Genomic DNA, 21114 nt, shown 5'->3' on the forward strand with positions numbered 1-21114 from the left:
GATGGTAAGCATATTGTGAATTGCACACTCAAACCTACCATCTCTTGTTGTAGCTCCTCAGAAAGTGGCAGGGGGTCTTCATGTTTTGGTTTTGTATCCAAGTCCTCACTAGGTGTCATCTCCTCTTCTCTTAAATTCTCAAGCTCCTGTTGTTTTCTCTCTTCTTGTTCGTGGTCAAACTTGTCCTGTTCTCTAAAGTAATCCACAAATTTAATTTCACAAACTCATTCTTACCTACAGTTTTCTTTTCTTTAAATCAAATTGAGTGTGAAGAACTTGTTGAATATTTGCTGTCATTACTAAAACCTATGAAAACCTCTATTCTCATTTAAATCTCATATACAGGGTACACTGCAAGAAATCTTTTAATTTAGTCTTATTTTGGAGGTAAGATTTTCAAACATCCTTAGAACAAAACAAAATAAGAAGCACAAATATATTTAGTCTTAAGATATTAAGACTTGTTTTTAGAGAATACATCCTGAAATAAATATATTTGTCTTATCCTGTTGGTAAGTTACTTTTTCTTGTTTTAAGCATAAATCTAACATAAATAAATGTAAACTTAAACCTGACATAAATTATCTGAAAACCGGCCTGAATACCTTTTTACAAAAATTGTCTCAAGTTAATGTATCTGGATACATGCATCTTCCGGAATATAATATTATAATAAATAAATCATTTTCAGTGTTTCAAATATAAGAAGAATCTTGAATTTGTATCAGAACAGTGTAGAGCACCTTAGCTTGAAGGCACTATAGCAGTTAAACAGGTTGATAACAAAAATATGGCGACGGTTGTCGAAGGCTTTCAGGATGATCTGGAGCGTTTTACTTGGTGAGTGGCAGTACAGTGTCTCCAATCCGTCAATCACAACACCACAGTGACAGTCGCTAAGCTATGGCATGGGGGCAAGCAGGACAAAATTACTATATGTCTGCATATGCTGTGATTGACACAAATTATCAACCATATATCAGATACAGTATGTATAGGGTATACAAATAATGTACACACCTGCAGTCTCTCTGACAGGATCTCTACCAACACATCATCAGGCAGTAGGCAGCTAATCAGCCCCAGCTCTTCATTTTGACTGGCACTCACACTCAGACGCCTGTGTACCTGACCATCTGTCTGCAACACACACACACATTTTAAATATTTATTTATATCCATTCATACATCACACAACAAAACACAATACAATACAGTACAGATCCGTATGTTACACCATATGTTTGGTATTACAGTATCTTACTGTATTTACTATATTAATGGAAGGAAAAGCTGACACTCACAAATATACATTTTATTTCTCTCAATTAGCATTTTTGCTTTCCAGTACAAATGTTTGCTATATAGTGTGTATGTGTATGTATACAGTCATGGCCAAAAATATCGGCACCCTTGGTAAATATGATCAAAGAAGGCTGTGAAAATTAATCTGCATTGTTAATCCATTTGATCTTTTATTTAAAAAAAAAAAAAATCTAACCTTTCATTGGATGATAAGAATTTAAAATGGGGGGATATATCATAATGAAATAAATGTTTTTCTCAAATACACGTTGGACACAATTATTGGCACCCCTAGAAATTCTTATGAGTAAAATATCTCTGAAGTATATTCCCATTCATATTCACAATTTTGAGCACTCCAGGGTGATTATGAACACGAACATGAGTGAGGTGAACTGAAGAGAAGAAGCATCAACGTGGCGCTGGGAATCTAAAGGGTCTGGAGAGATTCTGGATGAAGGAATGGTCTCTGATCTCTTGTCAGGTGTTCTCTAACCTCATCAGGCATTATAGGAGAAAATGTAGAGCTATTAAACTGGCAAATGGAGGTTTCAAAAAGTATTGAATGAAAGGGTGCCGTTAATTGTGGCCAATGTGTATTAGATAAAAACATTTATTTCATAATGATATTTCCCCCCCATTTTAAATTCTTATTATCCAATGAAAGGTTAGATTTTTGTGATTTAAAATAAAATTAAAGATCAAAAGGATTAACAATGCACATTAATTTTCACAGCCTTCTTTGATCATATTTACCAAGGGTGCCAATATTTTTGGCCAAGACTGTATATATATTTAAAATAAAATCAGTAATGTTGAGAAGGATTATTACAACTTTAAATGTCTGTTTTCAATGTATTTCAGTGTCACATTATCCTCCATAAATCATCAAAATGCTAATTTGGTGCTCAAGAAAAAAATCTGATAAACAGTTGCATTGCTTAATATGTTTTGGAAACTGAGATATTTTTTTTTCAGGATTCCTTGACGAACAGAAAGTTCAAACAACATTTATTTAAAATATATTTTTAAACTATAAATATCTTACTATAATTATAACTATAATAACTATTATAATTATTAACTATAAATATAAATATGTTATAAATATCTTCAAGCTAAGGAGTCTTTCAAGAGTCTTTTTATGTTTGAAACACTACAAAAATAATTTATTATTTATAATATTGGTCACACTTTATTTTAAGGTCCAATTCTCACCATTAACAAACCATAAACTATGACTTTTGCCTCAATAAACTCCTAATTTGCTGCTTATCAACAGTTAGTATTATGGATGTAGAATATGGTCGTGTAGAATAAATGCTTCATAAGTACTAATAAATAGCCAATGTGTTATTAATAGGCATGCTAATAAGCAACTAGTTAATAATAAGATTTGGCCCTTGCTTAATAACAATTAAAATCTTAATATCTTATATAATGCTGCCTCTCAAGTAAATTAATATTGTTTTAATGATGTTTTGACAAGTATGTATGTGACAAAGTGAAAAGAGATTTTGTATGTTACCAGTGAAGCAGTGCGACTGGAGCTGTTATTCTTCTGTGAATGCCCTGTGATGTTTGTTTTATTTCGGGTTGAGGCAGATGACGGGGGGACTTTAGGATCACTGGTCAGGCTGCCTTCAGCTGTGTGTTTGGCAACTGCCTCAACACTTAGAACACCGGCACCCTGACCCACAATGGTCACCATATCTGCCGCTGCCTCATCCACTTCCTTCTGAGCATGCACCACAGCAACCTTGGCACATTGTTCCCTTGCCCTCAGGGCTGCAGAGCTGTTCCCTGATGCCACAGCTTCCTGCACCACCTCATCTACACTGAGACACGCTGCCCCATAGTGCTTAGCCAGAGTAACTGCTGTCCTTGTTTTACCTGCACATAGATGCTTACATTTGCATCAGAGCGACCTTTACAATAGGACAAATAGCATACATGGGTAAATCTATAAAGTCTTACCTGACAGAGGGGCACCATGAACAACAATGGCAATGCCCCGACGATTAAGGGCAGCCTTGCCTTCTGGTGAAAGATCAATGCCCATATGACGTGCAACAACTCTAGACACAGGGTCGTATTCCAGATCCCCCACTGCAGTTCCAGTGCTGATGTTGTCTTTAGCCTGGCCTGTGTGGAGTAGAAATATGTACTCTCATTTATGTGTAATAATGTACTGAATTATAGTACCAATCTCATTAAGAATGCAAATACATTATTACTGTTGCCCTAGGCTGAACCATACCAGGTGTTTCACCCTCAGATGGTGCAGCTGTCTCGCCCTTGTCTTCATCTTCCACGGAATCTTAAAAATATATATACAAGATTCACTTAAAATTCTGCCAAAAGGCAAAGCCTGTGATCATATACAAAGTCAGATATACAATTCTGCATCAATTATAAATTAAAACCATCTCTGTTGCTGTATACGGTACCCTGCTTGGGTTCCTGCGAACTCTGCTCTTTGTAGAAGTCCAACAGTTCTGGTGGCAGAGTCTCGCCAGGAGCACAGGGAGGTAGAAGTAACACATTTTGGGCATCGTATCCTTTTAACATTCGCAAGATCTGAGAAGCAGAACACAAAGACACATTGGAAGAGGATGAATATATATATATATATATATATATAGGAATGACAGTGTCCAGCACTACACTGAACCAAACACATATCTGAAGGTCTTTGTTGAGAAATAAGATTCATCGGAAGAACTAAAAATATATACAGTCCACAATAAATGAGGCAAATGCTGAAAACATAGCTCAGATACTTTAGTCTGAAATAATCTGAAGAGAAATGTTAGTTTATGGTAGGAATTTTCATGTTGAAACTTTCGGTCCCACTTTATATTAGGTGGCCTTAACTACTGTGTACTTACATTGAAATTAATCATTTGATACAATGCACTTATTGTGTACATACATGTTTTTACATTGTACTTATATTTTTAAAAATACCTATTTGTAATTACATCTGTAATTAATTTCTGTAGTTACATTTATAATTACACTGTTGACCCATCCCTCACACCTTAACCCACCCTTAAACCTACACATACCACCAAACCTGTCCTTAACCTTACCCGTATCCCACCTCAATAGCAGCAAAAGTGTTTTAAAATACAATATGACCACAATAAGTACATTGTACTTATTTTCTGATGTAAGTACATAGTAGTTAAGGCCACCTAATATAAAGTGTGACCAAACTTTCATATTGACAGTATGTGATCTCATTGCTGTCTAAGAAGAAAAAATAGACATAAAAGATATATAAAAAAATCTAAATAAATAAATAAATCAAACAAAACAGAACAAAAACCTATATTGAACCTATTATTAAGCTCACCTCTTCCTCTTCTAGGTACTGCTTGTCGAAGTCCAGAGAGTAAAACTCTATAGGGAAGGGGCAAGGGTTGTGGACAACCACCTCAGCCACCTTCCCTTCACAGTAGGGCAGGATGGACCCAAAATCTAGTTCCGAGGAGGAAAACTCCAGCTGAGGCTCTTCTCCCTGACCTTGGGCCAGCAGCAGGATCTTCTGAGTGCTCTGAGCCACTGTTATCACTAGTCTCTGAATGTACGCTCTCTGAAGAACACATATCAGAAGGAAAACAACCAGGCCTTTGAATAAAGATACACAGCTGGCTACAAATCGACTGCAGGCAAAACAAAACAGTGGAATTATTCATAACTTAATCATGTTACTTTGACTCTCAATAGAACTACAGACTGTCTTCATCCTACTTTAAGGAATCAAATTCAACATGGTAAACTGATTTGTGTAAGTAATTTATTTATAGAAAATATGAAGTGTATATAGATATACTAAAATATAGCTAGATTTAATCTTGAAATTAGACATCACAAATTGTTACACTACCATTCAACAGTTTGGGATCGGTAAGAAGTCTCTTACTCTCACCAAGTCTGAATTTATTTGATCAAAAATAATACTAATAAATACTGAAATACTGATACATTTTAAAATAACTGTTTGCTATTTTAAAATATCTGTAATGTTGAACGTTTGTACTGTATGTAATTTATTCCTGTGATGGCTGTTAAAATCTTTGCCATCTTTGCCATCACAGGAATAAATGACATACAGTGCAAATGTTCAATATTGATCTTGTACTGTATGTATTAAATTACTTACAGTACAAATGTTCAATGATTTCTGAAGGATCATAAGACACTGAAGACTGGAGTAATACTCCAGACTTCAGTGTCCAATGATCCTTCAGAAATCATTCTAATATGCTGATTTGGTGCTCAAGAAACATTTCTGATTATTATCAATATTAAAAACAGTTGTGCTGCTTAATATTTTAAGGAAATACTTTTTTCAGGATTCTTTTGAAATTTCAAAAGAACAACATTTATTTAAAATCTTTTGTAACATTATAAATGTCTTTACTAATTTTAATCAATTATTGATGAATTAAAGTATTTTTTTCTTTGAAACTAGTAAATGTGTAATCGTAGCTAGTGTCTGTGTTTCTTTACCCCCTCTGCTGGGCTGAACTTGACCTGCACGTTGATTCTGTCACCAGGATAGAGTGTGCCATCTGAGGGTAATAACTCAAAGACAACTGGAGGACGCCGCTGTTTCAGCAGAGCCTGTCGTCTGAGATACAGTGGGATGTGCTTGTCAATCTGATCACACAGCCAAAGAGACAACATCTGGGATAAATTCCCATTCAATTCAATCACAACAAAACTAGATATGTTATCAGAGGAAAAACCACAACATATGGTAAGAGCACTGAAGTAAACCTCACACCACAGTCTGATCTAAAACTGATTAGCAACAACAAACACGCCACAAAGACGAATGAATCTCAACACTGCGACAACACCCATTTCTATCAAGCAGATATATATAATTCATTGCTAAGCTAAATCAGCTTATTAAGGATGGAAATGAGTCTCAAAGTCAACATAAAATTAAAATTAACTCCATTTACTTTCTTAATACATGATCATAATCTTACAGTGAATGATTCATCAGTTATTCCAAAAATAAAAAATTACTCTGGCTCTTTGTTTGTATGTTCTGTACAAGGCTTCTTTGGTACCTTCTTTGGCCGTTCCTCCTGTCTGATGCGCCATTCACAGGGAACTGGCCCATCATTGTGCAGCTGGACTGTGATCACCTGACACAGGCCACACTGGATGATGTCGAATTGCAGTGTGTCTGTTGACACTGTGAGAGATGGCATTGTGACCTCCGCACATAAACGCACATGCACTTGGGGCCCGTTAGTCACCTGTCAATCACACAGAAGTGAATGACTCAGTGATACATAAATAAATCAAGTCGCAATAAGCTATAATGTAGAGCACAAATAGCAGTGGGTGCCTTCCAAAAGATATATACTGTACAAACAATGCAAACTAGGTATTATTAATTCTGTAATAATTCATTCATTGACAAAATGCTATGATTTTGAATTTTTCTGATTTAATACTTTTTTATTGCAAATTATATAATCAACATTAGGAGTTGAATTGAACAAGAATTTTAAGATGTCACAATTTGCTTACATTTGTTAAAATACCTAGAAATTGTGCAGAATCTTATAAAGTACAAGTCTGAATGAGATTTGTGAATGTGTGAATGTTTATGATGATGGATGTTTGCATTCTCAAAAGGCACAAAAAGTCAATATTTCATCTTCATCCAGCATTTCTTTGCTTGTCTCAGATATTTAATGTCATTTTCACCGAACCTGAATGGGCATAACTGCATTGATCGTTCCCAGATTGGCCCCACGGGCATCAAACTTCACTTCAAATGTCTCTGTCTCACAGAAGGGCAAATTCTGCACCCTGTCCAATTCTGTACTAAACCCTGAGCAGAATAAAAATGAGTATTAATGCAGTGAATAAAGTAATTTCAAATTATTCATACCAAAATAGCAACACTAAGAGAAGACACTCAATTTTACATCAAACCACAAGCTTTGTAAACAATCTAAACACATCACAGAAATTGACACCTATTTGAACAAGATTTGTTGCAGAAATCAATGCTGTCCAGAACAATCATCTCTGGCTGTTTTAAACCTACTGACCATTCTGTGGAAAGGACAAACCTCTGTCTGCCAGTGAGCTCCTGTCAGCTCTGAAAGACACAGCAACTGGACAAGTGTTGGTTATTTTGACAATATGGGTCACAATGCTGCCAATGTTGACATAGCCAAAGTCCAGTGTGTACTCAGGCAAGCTTAACCTAAAGAGAAGGCCCATCAGACACATGTTTTGATTGCTTGTAAAGATGAGAGGTTTCTACACGAATGGACTTACTTGCACAGCTTCTTGAGCCAGTTGTTAGTGGACCCAGATCTTTGATCTGTGAGTTGGTGTAGTTTCTGTACAGCCAAGGAATTTTCCTTTACAAGGAGTCGTTCTAACTCCATCTGCAGCAGGGCATCATACTACAGCATACATATATATTATAGTACACACAAAAATGTATATACAAAGCTGCAATAATGGCTATTCTCAGTGGAGCTTGATGGATTACATCAAGCTAGGAAGAGGAGGACAAAACATGCAATTATCACAGACAGACTCACTGTAGGAATGTAGTCATCTTCAGGTGCCATCTCCTCCTTTACTGTGACAAGCCTGCTCAACACCCCCTCCCTTGATTTTTCATTCTCCACAGAGTCTTTTGCCTCCTTTAGCAAAGAACCATATATCTCCTCATCTAGCCAGGAAACAGAAAACACCACTTTCAAAGCCTCTTCTGATAAGCCTTATTCAGATAAGATTTTGTTTGAGATTTGAGTACAACAGTCATGTATTTTAGTTAAAATCCTAATTTTCTATTTATTCTGAGTCTACTCACTGCTTGTTACTGCTGATTCAACAATCTCTTTTTATAGGCCTTGTAGTCAAAGTATTGACCTTATAATGTAAAAATATCTCTTTAGCAACAAAGCCTGCAATTTCTTTGCTCTTTACAACAAACTGCCTGTGTTAGTAAAGCAAAGAATCTGATCAATAGGTAATCAGAGAGCAACACAGTATTCCTCTCCTTAGTAATAGTTGCACCATTTGCTCTATAACCACAAGACCTCAGTTTCCACTGAGAGCAAAACTGCTTGTTTCTGAGATAAATAGCACTCCTTCAGGCTGGCAGCAGATCAGAGAGGAAAATGGATTTGAACAGTTCTAGTGCAGAGTGTGAGCTAGTTCAAGGTCAAGACCATTATGTCTGTCTGCAATCTGGCATGGTCCAACTGTGTTTGATTAAAGGTTAGGTGAGCCAGGACGAAGGACTGGATTCCTTTCAAGTGTATTTGATAAGAGTGAAAGTTGGATCATATTCAGGAATTTAAAACATCCTGTCTGAACTTCTCAATGTGCTCAACAATTTTGTGAAGAGCTGTTGGCCTAAGAATGGCTAATTCATTTATAAGCTTTGATTAATTAGAACATATGAAGATGTATGGTGTCTGACTTGGCCAATCACTAAATGGCTATACTTTTTTGTAAGACTAAACGCTTACTTAAAATTCCTTTTGATCTTGAAGTTAGGATCAACCAAGTGAAAATGACAAATCCAAAAAGCACAGCGCAGAACTGAAGAGTCCTGAGATGTGTTCAAGTAAAAACAGATATTAGAATGTTTTAGAAACAGCCAAACAGCTAATTAAAATTGCTTATAATGTTTGCCCCGCCTAGTTTCTTCTCATTGGTCCACTGCTGTGAAAATGGAAAATAATTAGCTGTGCTGCATGTCAAAAGTTGAACTTCTTAAAAACACATCTTAATACTTGATGCTCAGGTGCAAGACGCTAAAAAATAGCTGTGAGACAAGGTGTAAAGATGTCTGTCTAGCAAATTTTTACACCAAAAAATAATTAAAAAGCAGTGCAAGTGCAAACAAAAACATATTTTGTGTGAACATTCCCCAAGAGCACACCTGTCCTCAACAAGCTGTGCAATTTGAGGTATAAATAATGATTATCAAAAAGTTTCATTCTTGTTCAGATCTCTACATACACTACCAAAAGTTTGGAGTTGGTAAAAAACAAATCGGTAAGACAGTAATATTGTGAATTATTATTACTATTCAAAATAATAAATTACTATTTTATATTTTTATATGATGGCAAAGCTACATTTTCAGCAACCATTACTTCAGTCTTCAGTGTCACATGATCCTTCAGAAATCATTCTAATATGCTGATTTGCTGCTCAATAATCACTTCTCATTATTAAAACATGTTAAAGCCAGTTGTGCTGCTTGTGAAAACAGAAACTTACTCAGGTCTCTAGGCAGGTCCAGACATAATCGAGGGAAAATACCCTCTCCTCTTACAGTAATGTTCTCGGCCTCATAGAAGGCCACTTGCAACTGGAAGGTCTTGTAAAAGACTTCTGGGATCCCTGGGAGGTAATATACACTGAGCCTCATTTCTGCATACGGCTCTAGGTGACCCTTCATAAGAAACACAAGCATGACACTTGATGCCACAAATTTTATACGCAATGGATGAAAAGTCATCAGTGTATTAAAACATGAAGAACATCTCACCTTGCTGGGAATGATGAGAGGCTGACCAGGCAAGGGTTGCTCTGCAAAGAGTCCTTGTTCTCCAGTTAGAGTAGAGAAATCAAAGCCAACCTTCCCTGTGTTTTTCAGAGTGATCTCTGCTTCCGCCACATGGTCAAACAACTGTGATTATAGGAAACAAAACAGAACGGAATTTTCCATTTATACATATCACTGCTGAAAAGATCCTATTGCTATTATGTGGTGAAAGTGTGTAGTTACCTGTAAACCAAAGTCAATGTCATTTGTGTCCAGCATATATGAAACAAAAGAAGCCTGGCCCTTGAGTGTGATCTCATAGGTGGGCCCTCCTTCCACCTCACACAATGCTAACACATGCGTGCTGATTTCAGCGTGGCCGAGAAACGAGAAGGTCACCAGCTTGGTGTCACCAGGCTGTATTTCCCCATACAGTGAAGAGATATCAAACACCTACGAAATAGATGAGTATAATCGTATTGCATGAAAAAGAGGCAATTCAAACTGTACAATAAATCATATGTTTAGAGAATACTGCTCCATGCGGAAGCTGAAAAATTCTGCCTCCTCAGGCATCATCTAGATGTAAGAAAGCAACAAGGCATATATGAATCCAATCACTGTGCCACACCCTGTCTACTGAAGGCAGCGTAGGTGTCTCCTGTGATATCCCACAGTATCCTGTGCATTTGATTCTGTGACAGTTGAGTTAAAAAATAAAAATGGTGTCTGAAAGTTGCAGTTAGTGGTCAGTTAGTATGTAGATGTATGTTTTTGACCTACTTTTTCCACTTTTGATGTCATTTCTAGCTAGAAATTAGTATTGTAGTAATTAAATATTTGCTTAGTTATCACTAAAGTGTCTCTATTTTGTTGTAGATCATTAAACTATTAAGCTTCCTCAGAAATCTGTCCTGAATAAGTTTTGGCAGATGCCTTTGTGCGCCAACGCTGCCTGCAAAGTCATGCCTAAGCTTTCGGAAAAAGCCTATGTCAACATAAAGAGACAGACGCAAGGTTATACCAACCTCTTTCACACCCACACTCGGATGCCCATTGGCTGTGAGACTGATTGGTTTGCTTCCCAGCTCTGTGCTCAATGGCCTTTGTGTCGAGTAGTTCCTATTCTGCTCCTGTGTGTTGGAGCTTCCGTGATGCAATTCATCCTCTTCCAATTGAGGTATGATTATGTCAGCCTCCCTGCAAAAACATAAACAATGATACATTATTAGGGGTTTTCAGCAATCATCAGATCTCAATCTCTCTTACTTCACATTTTCATTACGCCTAAAGGGTCAGACGGAAACCAAATTGGGTCTGTCAAGATGGCCATTAATTACAGAAAGCATTAAATAATTGAATGGATGTAATTTATCAGAAGAAATATTCACATGGGAAGTTTCGGGCTTTAAAGAAAGGGAAAAGAATATAATAAGAGCCACACTCACTCAGAATAAGCTTTGATGGAATCAGTGTCATAATATTTCACTTTCGGCAAAAAAGCAAATCAAATATCTTGTAAAAACTATTCAGACATAAAGTTGTATTGAAAGTGGGCAGGTTGTAACAATGGGTGTTATTATAAATGGAGTCAGCAGGGGGCAGTGTTAATCAAAAAATCTATCTTTCTTTTCTTCTTTTTTTTCCTCCATAAGCCAGGAGGTGATTACTTAGTAGTACAGATAATGAATAAGCTCCACAGGACCCCTGGGAATTGAAAACACCAGCCATATCTACAAAAAAAAATTGTAAAATCCATCTGAAAATGTACAGCTTTTGTGCTTGAATGCTGTTTGTTTTAATGCTTCAACCAACATCTCTGTGAACCAGGCTGTGAGCACTGAAAAAAATGACAGTGTAGAGAGTGTTTTAAGTGCTAGGGAAGTCTGGTGCAGGTGTTCTCAAAGTCTCTCAAGAGACATGTGCTCCCAGACTCACTCGCTACGCTCAACAAACGCACAGATAACGCCTCACATTTACCTGCCCTCCTCGATATGAGTGCATACGTGATGGGTGCTCTTGAGTAATCTAATGATTCTGTAGGAGGCTACGCTCCGTTCTCTCATTATCAACTTGGAGAACCAGTGAGGAGGTGAGGTAATACTCAAAGGTCTGCAAGCATGATGAGATTCGGGTAAACATCCCACTTTATATGTATCCTCATAATTCCTGCTTATTATCTGAGAGGCTTCAGGGAGTTGTCAACCTCTAGTCTCACACAGAAGCTGTTCTCAGACCTGTTTGTGTCCGTCTTGCCGTCAGCTTCTTTCTGCTCTAACAGCTCCCACTGCGCCTCCCCGCTCTCCTTTCTTTTCCCCCCAGCGTCTCCGTCAGTCCCTTGACTCATCTCATCAAAAAACCTACCAGAAAAGAAGAAAAAAGTAATCACTCTCATATCAGCCACAGACACCACGAAAAAAAAAAACTGTCCATCAGCAAGAAATCCGCTATGTGTCGGGAGCCCAAATGGATCAATGAAAGTGCAATAATAGCGGCTTCGCTCTTGGTTTTAATTACTGATAGCCTTTTAATTAGCAGGCTGGACAATGCATGCTGAAACCCCTGTGATATTGATAGGAAAGGTCATAGTCTTATTGGATCATGCAGGAGGTGGAAAGCGAATAGCAGAAAGCAGAAACTGATTAATCTTCACTGGCTTGCACTGTAGCCCCAAGGAGGCGTATCGATTAATCCGACACAGGACATGGCAGTCACTAAACAACAATTTAAAACCATAAAAACTCAACCCAAAGTTATCGACAGCTGAGATTTAAAATAAAGCTTTGTGCAAGCAATTTTTATATTTTAAACAGGAAACGATAAGCATGTGTGTAAAACTGAGAGGGTGTTGGATATATTTGCCTATGAGACAAGACAAAAAAATGCACATGACTGCAATAATTAAAACATCCTGTCAAATATAACAAAAATACAATAGGAAAAATTAAAATAGCAAGATTTACACAATTCATTAACAATGTCTTGGCGTTGTTTCCGATAGCATTATTTGATTATTTCAAATAACGCAATAAGAATCAGCAGTGTCAAGGATTGTCCCGCTTAAACAGTGTGAGCTGAATCTGAACAGTGAATGAACACCAGTAAACTTACTTAATTCATACCAACTCATCCTATATATTTAGTCAGATATTTACACAACATGAACTTAACATTACAACTGCATCTGTACAAAATTATATAACTAAAGTGAAATTGAACTATCTACTATTTGCTAAACTAACACGGTTTGGTGAGTTGGTGGCAATTTTTTTACGAATTGTCGTGAGATCTGCTTACAACCCACAGACATTTAGGTTTAGGGGTGGACCTTCATAATAACAATGAACTTTTCTAAAAGTCATACATTACCATACGAATCACATTGTACATATTCACTTGAAATCGTCACTTCGTTAAATATGTTTTCTCGTGACATTGGGTCATGAATTTTGAATATACTCTTTGCAAAAACGCACTAAAAAGAGATTTTTAAAGCAAAAAGGTTTTAACATGTTTGTGTTAAATGTTGATACATGCTTAAATTAATACATGATTTTTGAATAAATGTTAATTTTTGACAAAAATTAGATGCCATTTTAGAGTAAAATGAACAAATGATTTAATATGAAATTAAATATTAACTAAATTTATATTAAATCTTCATCAAAAGAAAAAGTATTAGATAAATGCAGTAAAGATATATTTATTAAATAAACCATTCAGTATTATTCAGTATTCAGTACTTTTCAGTTACATATTTATTACTTAATATTTAATTATTTACATTTTAATTTAAAGTGAACACTGGTTGTAATCTAAACACTTAGTTTCTATAACTGCTCCACTTCATGGCACTGAACGCTCTATTTGAGAACACAGAGATCAGATGTTTGACTGTTATTGTAAGGTGCTGCATTTGAATACCACGGAGACTGTAAATGCTGATGATCCATTATTTAATCACAAGCTTCTCCACTACTCACTTCCATCAGCAAAGTGTGAGCTGTCATAGAGCATCACCCGTTTATTCAGTTATAGTTAGCTACAGCATTTCCTCGCAGGGCTTGGAAGGCTTGACTGGACATCTGTCCGTCTTTAACAGCTGAGTGCTGAATTAAAGCATTGACTGCTTAATCTTTTGGGGCTTTTTTGGAAGTCGTTTAATTCCCCCCAATTTATTTATCTTTGTTGTTGTTTGTCAACAGGAAATCAATACTCCTTGAACATTTCTCTCAAGAAGTCACTTATGCAGCCTTTGAATTGCTAAATGCCAGCTTAAGTCCATACAGACTGTCCCGACAGTCTAGATTAAAAATGCACTGGCTTGGAATTAAAGCACAGCACAGCCAAGTTTACTCTGCAGAGAGGTGCCCCTGTACTCCTAACCATTTTAGTTTATGCTTAAAGGACTACAAACTAGATCACTTTGTATTCTGACAAAATTTTGAAAAATGTCACAGTGATTTGGTTTATAATTTGAACTTCAAATCCTACCCAATATGGCAATGTTGTCGATCTACAAGGAAGGCCCATCGATAGGAAATGCAGAGTGGGCTACAGTTGGTCATGGTGAGCTTGCAGCGGGATTTTGTGTTGTTGAGAATGCAGCCAAAGTCCAATGTGGTGCTTGAGAACTTGAGATTAGGGAAGTGGACCTCCCCCCTCAGCACTACCCTGTCCTGCTGAGTGTGGCCGTGGTAGCAGAACTCCAGCACATCCTCAACCATACGAGTGACACAGTCCTGTCGATACATAGGGTTGAAACGCACCCATAGCTCTTTTTGAGCTCCGACAGCCAGCACCAGACTCTAGAGAAAGAGAAGAACTAGACTCAGCCTGAAAGACCAAAAATTCAAATGCACAGGCCAAGGTAATGGAAAGCATTGAAATCTTACCTGCACATTTGCATGCAAAGATATGCAACAATAGGATAAAATAAAAATAAATAGCATTTTATGATTTTTATTTTGCTTTTTGCTTTTTGAAAGAAAGACTTAATGGCTCCCATTAATTGCACTGCCATTACTGGTATATAAACAGCATCTAAACTCCACCGGTTTACCTTTGAGGTTGTATACCGTTCATCCCCGTCATATTCACACAATCCAAAAGGCTCACGCAGGGTCAGTTCCATGGAGAGGTTCAAGGAGGACACGCTCTTCAGAACCAACCTCTGATACAATGGAACCAGAGACACATCTGGAGCCTGTGAGTTAGACAAATATATTGGAAAAACAACATATAAAGCAAAACCAATAAAACACAATATACTACGGGATTAGTGTGTGTGTGTGTGTGTGTGTGTGTGTGTGTACACATTTACTGTGACCATACTAAGTATGTATAATCTTTCACAGGGACTGAAAATATATCTCAGTTCAAAACTTTCTGAAGTCTTTCTCAAATTTCTGAAACTACAGTGGTAGGTGTAGAGGAGGTAATATTGAGAGCAGCTATTATTAATGCTATTAGACACAATATCATTTTCAAGCACAAATATCAGTTATTTGTGCAATTTTACTGTCAATACTTAAAAGGCAAATTTCACTCTCCCCTACTCCCTTGGTTTCCCTCTTCCTTCACTTTCCTCTCATCTCTCTCTCTCCATTCCCTACTCGCTCTCTTTAATTGCTTTATTCCTCCAAGCTCTACTAAGGGAGCATTCAGTAAATCTAGCAGCACGGGCTGTCAAAACACGGACGAATGGGAAAGAATCAGATAAAAAGAATGCCACTGAAATAAATTTGCATTTTTAATTCTAAGATGCAGACTTGCAAGCCGCCTGAAAGCAGCTGTCAGAAGATATAAGAAGTGTATGAAAATATGTATGGCTACAGCAAAAAACGGAGAGAACGGGAATCTGACAAGGGGGATGGTGTTGTGTTTGAAAATGTGTGTGTGTGTGTGTGTGTGTGTGTGTTGAAAGAGAGATAATAAAAGTGAAATAAGGCAGACAGAAAATCATTTTCATTATGATGATGGTTCCCCCTGAGCTCACTGTGCTTATTCTACAGCTTTTTTTTTAAAAACAGAAGAGGACCTGAGATGCCAATGCTGAGCTGTGGGCTGGGGTTAAAATGAATTTGCCTCCTCAGCTCACTAACAATCATTTTGCCAATGAGAAGTAAATTTGGACGGCTCATTTGAATGAGTCCACATAACAACTGCACGGTCTTTACTGTCAATATTAGGGGCAGCCATCTCTTTTTAATTCCAATAGACCATGACATTAGCCTATGCCTCAATCTTGTCTTTATGCTGTCAAGTGACTTACAAATGAATCGAAATTTATTGACTGGATGAACAGATGATAAGATGTCTATTCTATACCATTCATAAATTAGGCTTAATTCCTGTACAATGGAGCAGTTAATTACCTCTAACCACACACTGCAAACTATATTTCCAGCAGTAAGGAAAGCATCTCGTACTTCTTAAAAAGTGAAAGGACATTTGATAAAGGGTACATGTACAGCCACTGAGCTGCGGCACAGATAATGGACCTGACATTTAACATACACACACAAAACATTATTGACAAAATGAGTAATTAAACGGACACTTCACCCAAAAATCTAAATCTGTCATCATTTATCATTCCATCATGTCATTCCAAAACTGTTTGACTTTCTTTCTTGTGCAGAAAACAAAAGAAGATACAGTATTTTGAAGAAGGTTTGAAATGGTTTTGGTGACCACTGACTTCCATTGTATGAAAAAAAGAAAAACACATTTCTCAGAATATCTTCTTTCCACAGAATAAAGAAAATCATGCAGGTTTGGAAAAACAAGAGGGTGAATAAATTCTGGGTGAACTATCCCTTTAATATATAAAATTAATTAAATGATATAAAAATAGACACAAAGTAATTTATTACAAAAGTTGAAACCTTTACAACTCGTCTGCATTAAACATGAAAATGAAACTAAATAACACTAGACTGAGAAATTTCAGAGCACTAAGCATTTATGACACCAGTTATCAGATTTAAGGCCAGTTCACACCAAGGACGATAACTATAAAGATAACGATAAAGATATAGTTCTAAAAATCATTCTCAATAATAAGGAATAGCAGAGTCCACACCACAGCTATAACGATAAAGGCACAGAGAAACAATGCTAATGAAATTACTTTCATAATATTTTTTTCCAGCTGATTAACGATACAAACATTGACACCCAATCATAATCCATCCTGCTATCACTAGCTCGAGAATTTAAAGCGGCAGATGAGCGTGCGCTTGGACGCCAATATCGTTATCTATATAGTAATCTTTATAGTTATCATTCTTGGTGTGTACGGACCTTAACTTTGGCACCCCTAAAAAACTAAATATACTAGAAAATAAACTAAAAACTAGAAAATAAACTAGAACATTCTGGAGGGGAACTAAAAAAATCTAAATAATATGACATAACTGAATAAATATCTACACTTAACATATAAATAACTAAATTTAAAATTCCAAAACTATAATAACACTTGATGGTAGAGAGAGGTTTTTACGAACCTTTTCCACATAGAAGTTGATTTGTTGGGAGGAGATGTCTACTGCTGGGGAGACAAATTGGCATGTGACGTCTGCAGTCATGATGCACTCTCTCACATACTGACGCCCGACAACAGCATAGCATACCAGTTTCTCTGTAACCACCTGCAATTCATTAACACACACACATTTAAAAACACAATATATATACATATACATACACAAAAGAGATCCTTTTCATATTCTTAATTTATGAATGGATGTGAATCATCTTTGAAAGTATCATTTTTAAAAAGCCTGCTCGGCCTTGTCAGAAATGCACTCAAACAAGGCCTTCTCTATGATGCCTAAGTGCCGGCACACTGACAGCTGACCGACTGATGGCTATGCAATGCAGCATCCCGGCGTGGGATGCAGCAGGGCAGGCCTATATTCACTTCTCACCTTCTCTCATCTCTAATTTACCATTAAATCAATAAGGACTCAAGGAGGCATGCATCTCTGTAATGCTCTAGAGAGGAAGTCAATACACAGCTCTGTGCATCTCCACTAAAAGAGGATTAAGTGTGGCTTTCAGGACCTTCATCACTGTAGTATTCAAATTCAGCCGATTGTGTCGGAACTACTGTTGGCTAACATATTTAAAATTGTTGCGAAGAATGTAGTCCTACCTTGGGAACATCAGAGGAGCCCTCAAGCAGCATATCAGCTGAATGGCCAGGAGCAAGTGATAAACGTGCAGGGGATAAGCTGAAAACTGGGCCTTCTTGAACTGAAGTTTGTAGACTCTTGCTTTTCTTGTTCCTAGACTTGTTAGGTGACAGAAGTTCCCTATTAGGAAACTGTGGAAACCCCTCTGTGGTCCATAATAGTTGGTGAGTGCGACGTCCTCGATTAGTGATTCTGAAGGCGTATTGACATGGGCCAGAACTGGAAGATCAGAACAACTATGAAGTTTTGTGAATACATGTTATTGTTAAACTCAAGGACATCTGCACGTGCTTGGTTGTTTTACCTGAAGTGAGCTCCCAAATCCAGGTTAGGAGCAAATGGCCGGTCAGTGACTATGGTGGTGCCCTTTCCTTTGGCCCACACAGGAATGTTAAAGGTCTGTCCATCCTGGATTTCTAGTAAAAGCTCATCCTGGAAGGGCAAGGTGTCATTCAGGTGTGCTATCAACTTCAATTCCAAACTCTGCTCTGGAGGAATTTCCCCTTCAATGGGATCCACACACCAGTGAGACCTGTTCTTCACCTATCAACATACATATACATGGTATAGCACACAAAAATCACAAAATCACTAATTCCATAGTCAAGTTTTGAACATATGACAGCAAAAAAGGATATTAAACATCGAAACATTCTAATAACTCTCAACATGTAATGTTTAAAGACCTATTAATAGCATTAATCTTGCTCATTTAAATCTTGCTTACTAGACATGTAAACAACAGTATACATATAAGTGGTTACAATTAGGACTAGAGAATAAACATATAGCCCCACTTTTTAATGCTGATCAAGACCGCATTTATTTGATCCAAAATACAGTGAAAACAGTAATATTATTGCAATTAAAAAAATTTTTTGTCTATTTTAATATATTTTAAAATAGAATTGTTGAGTTTTCAGTAGCCATTACTCCAGTTTCAGAGTCACATGATCCTTTAGAAATCATTCTAATATGCTGATATTCTTATATCTTATCTTAGATATGTTATATGTAGATTTCTTTAACAATGTGATTTGCTGCCACTTTTGATCAATGTGTCCTTGCTGAATGATTATTTACTAAAAACAAACTTATTGACCCCAAACCATTGAATGGTAGTATATATATATTATGCTAATTTATTCTTAGTGAGCAACTAAGCAAATTTAAATTTGTACTTTCCCATTTATTACAATTGTGACCAGGAATAACCAGCTATATTCAAAAAATTACAAAAAATAAATAAATAAAATAGAACACAGCAAAAATGAAAGGTTTAACTGTCCAATCTGACTATTAAAATAAAAAACACCTAGCTAGGAATTAATTTGGAATTAATAAACAGCAATGAGACACCAAAGAATACATTACTTCATACAATATATAGTCCAACACAGGGCACAAGAAAAAAAATATATATCACATGCACAAAACAACGGTAAACTCCCTTAAGTGTGTGGACTGATTCTTCTGTGTCTTATGTAATGTTCAAGGGAAATGATCCCACAGTGGATGAGTTTTCTAGTGGGGAATGAGAAATATTAATGATCATTCCCTCCCGGTTGGCTCAAACACAAGTAAATACCAGTCAAATGCAAACCGCTCCGCAACAACTTATCTCAGTCTTGTAATTGAACAGAGATTTAAATGAGCATCCATGTAGCGATAACATGCACATATGTGCGTCTATATGTCCAGCCAGCAGGATTCTTTTTATCTGAAGGGAATAGGAAACACTGGCGTTTTATAATGAGTACGGAATGGCTAATGGATGGACACTATTTGTGCTTCAACTCACCCGAGTGTCTGACATCTGCTCTGTACTGAGGTATTGACACGGAGGATATGCCTATAAGCAGTTTTTTCTTTATTCAAACCCCAGATGTGAAGCTCCTCCTCTCTGGCCTACTTTTTCTCCCTACTTTCATTAATTCCTTTCATTTTCTCATAACAAGAAATACACCAATGAGAAAAAAGTGCAAGCTTGTCTTTGCATGCAAAAGTGCACCTCACCAGCTGCTTAATTTGTACCACTACTTTTCATAACTGTTGGCGGAGGATTCAAATCAATTTTCATAATGCGGCCAAATGATTGATGTCCTGCACACTAACTTTTAATTGGGATTTTCTGACTGAGCAAAGAGAACCTGGGTGTTGGTGTGTTAAGGGATTCTGATTAATAGTGTTTTATTTATCTTAAGAGTGTGGCTCATCCTGATGGCTGAGTATAGCTTTTGGCACATTTATCATCATTCCCATTACTCTCTCCTTTTACAGTCCTCATAGGAAAAAACTACATGAGCAGACTGCAGAGAGGAAATTGAAGGTAGAGTATTTCCTGTTTGAGTGTGCAGAATCTAATGCATAAATATATCTGAATGTACATTATCTCACTTATTACAAAAATAAATAAAAAAGCATGAAATATTGAGCGGAGTTCAATTGACAGTAGTCAATTTAGCAGAAAATAAAATTTTGACCACAGAAAGTAACAACTGTCCAATCAGAATCAAGTGTTCCAGAAAACCGTGTAAACATCTCACGTAGATGAATTGGCAGCTAACTCTTTTATATATACGACTCCTCAAACTGATATGGATTCTGAGGCATGCAGGACCTATATATTTGTGTGTGGCAAAGTGTGTTTGTGAGGCAGACAGTGTGTTATAGACCGATCAGGAGGAGCCTTACTCATATCTCACATTCACTCAACTGTGCAGAGCTCCATGAATAATTCTGGAGAAATATACTGACCATCAGAGATAGTAAAGGGTTTTGGCAGCACTTTATATGAGAAGCCCTTTGAAATATATTTTAATGTATCAATCTTTTTTAACATAAGCACAGACACAGTCATTTGTAACTTGAATGTGCAAGGCTACTAGTGTCATCTTTGTCCAGATATTTTAGCTATATAAAAACAGTCTGTTATGCTGCTTGATACTGCAAACAGGTATTTGTTTACACATTATTTCCATTTATTATAATAATAAACACACTAACTATTTGTTTGTAGTGCAAATAGTTTTACAGTTTACT

The 21114-nt window shown here is 36.7% G+C and overlaps 1 protein-coding gene across 1 annotated transcript in view; it reads right to left on the reverse strand.

Annotated features, from left to right (window-relative positions):
- The window catches only part of hydin (HYDIN axonemal central pair apparatus protein), a 68591-nt gene that overhangs the window by 19044 nt on the left and 28433 nt on the right, over positions 1-21114 (reverse strand). The window contains exons 18-41 of the mRNA XM_079447096.1: positions 18377-18615; positions 18033-18291; positions 17383-17526; positions 14931-15074; positions 14363-14676; positions 12106-12228; positions 10897-11068; positions 10112-10321; positions 9872-10012; positions 9601-9775; positions 7902-8035; positions 7630-7760; positions 7419-7555; positions 7053-7174; positions 6399-6590; positions 5827-5976; positions 4667-4906; positions 3756-3885; positions 3566-3625; positions 3283-3450; positions 2834-3198; positions 1021-1140; positions 744-901; positions 39-192 (exon numbers count right to left, since the gene is read on the reverse strand). Coding sequence (XP_079303222.1) covers positions 39-192; positions 744-901; positions 1021-1140; positions 2834-3198; positions 3283-3450; positions 3566-3625; positions 3756-3885; positions 4667-4906; positions 5827-5976; positions 6399-6590; positions 7053-7174; positions 7419-7555; positions 7630-7760; positions 7902-8035; positions 9601-9775; positions 9872-10012; positions 10112-10321; positions 10897-11068; positions 12106-12228; positions 14363-14676; positions 14931-15074; positions 17383-17526; positions 18033-18291; positions 18377-18615 — 4182 coding nt within the window. The remainder of the gene's footprint in view (positions 1-38; positions 193-743; positions 902-1020; positions 1141-2833; positions 3199-3282; positions 3451-3565; positions 3626-3755; positions 3886-4666; positions 4907-5826; positions 5977-6398; positions 6591-7052; positions 7175-7418; positions 7556-7629; positions 7761-7901; positions 8036-9600; positions 9776-9871; positions 10013-10111; positions 10322-10896; positions 11069-12105; positions 12229-14362; positions 14677-14930; positions 15075-17382; positions 17527-18032; positions 18292-18376; positions 18616-21114) is intronic.

Source organism: Barbus barbus (assembly GCF_936440315.1).
Source record: "Barbus barbus genome assembly, chromosome: 22".
NCBI lineage: Eukaryota > Metazoa > Chordata > Actinopteri > Cypriniformes > Cyprinidae > Barbus > Barbus barbus.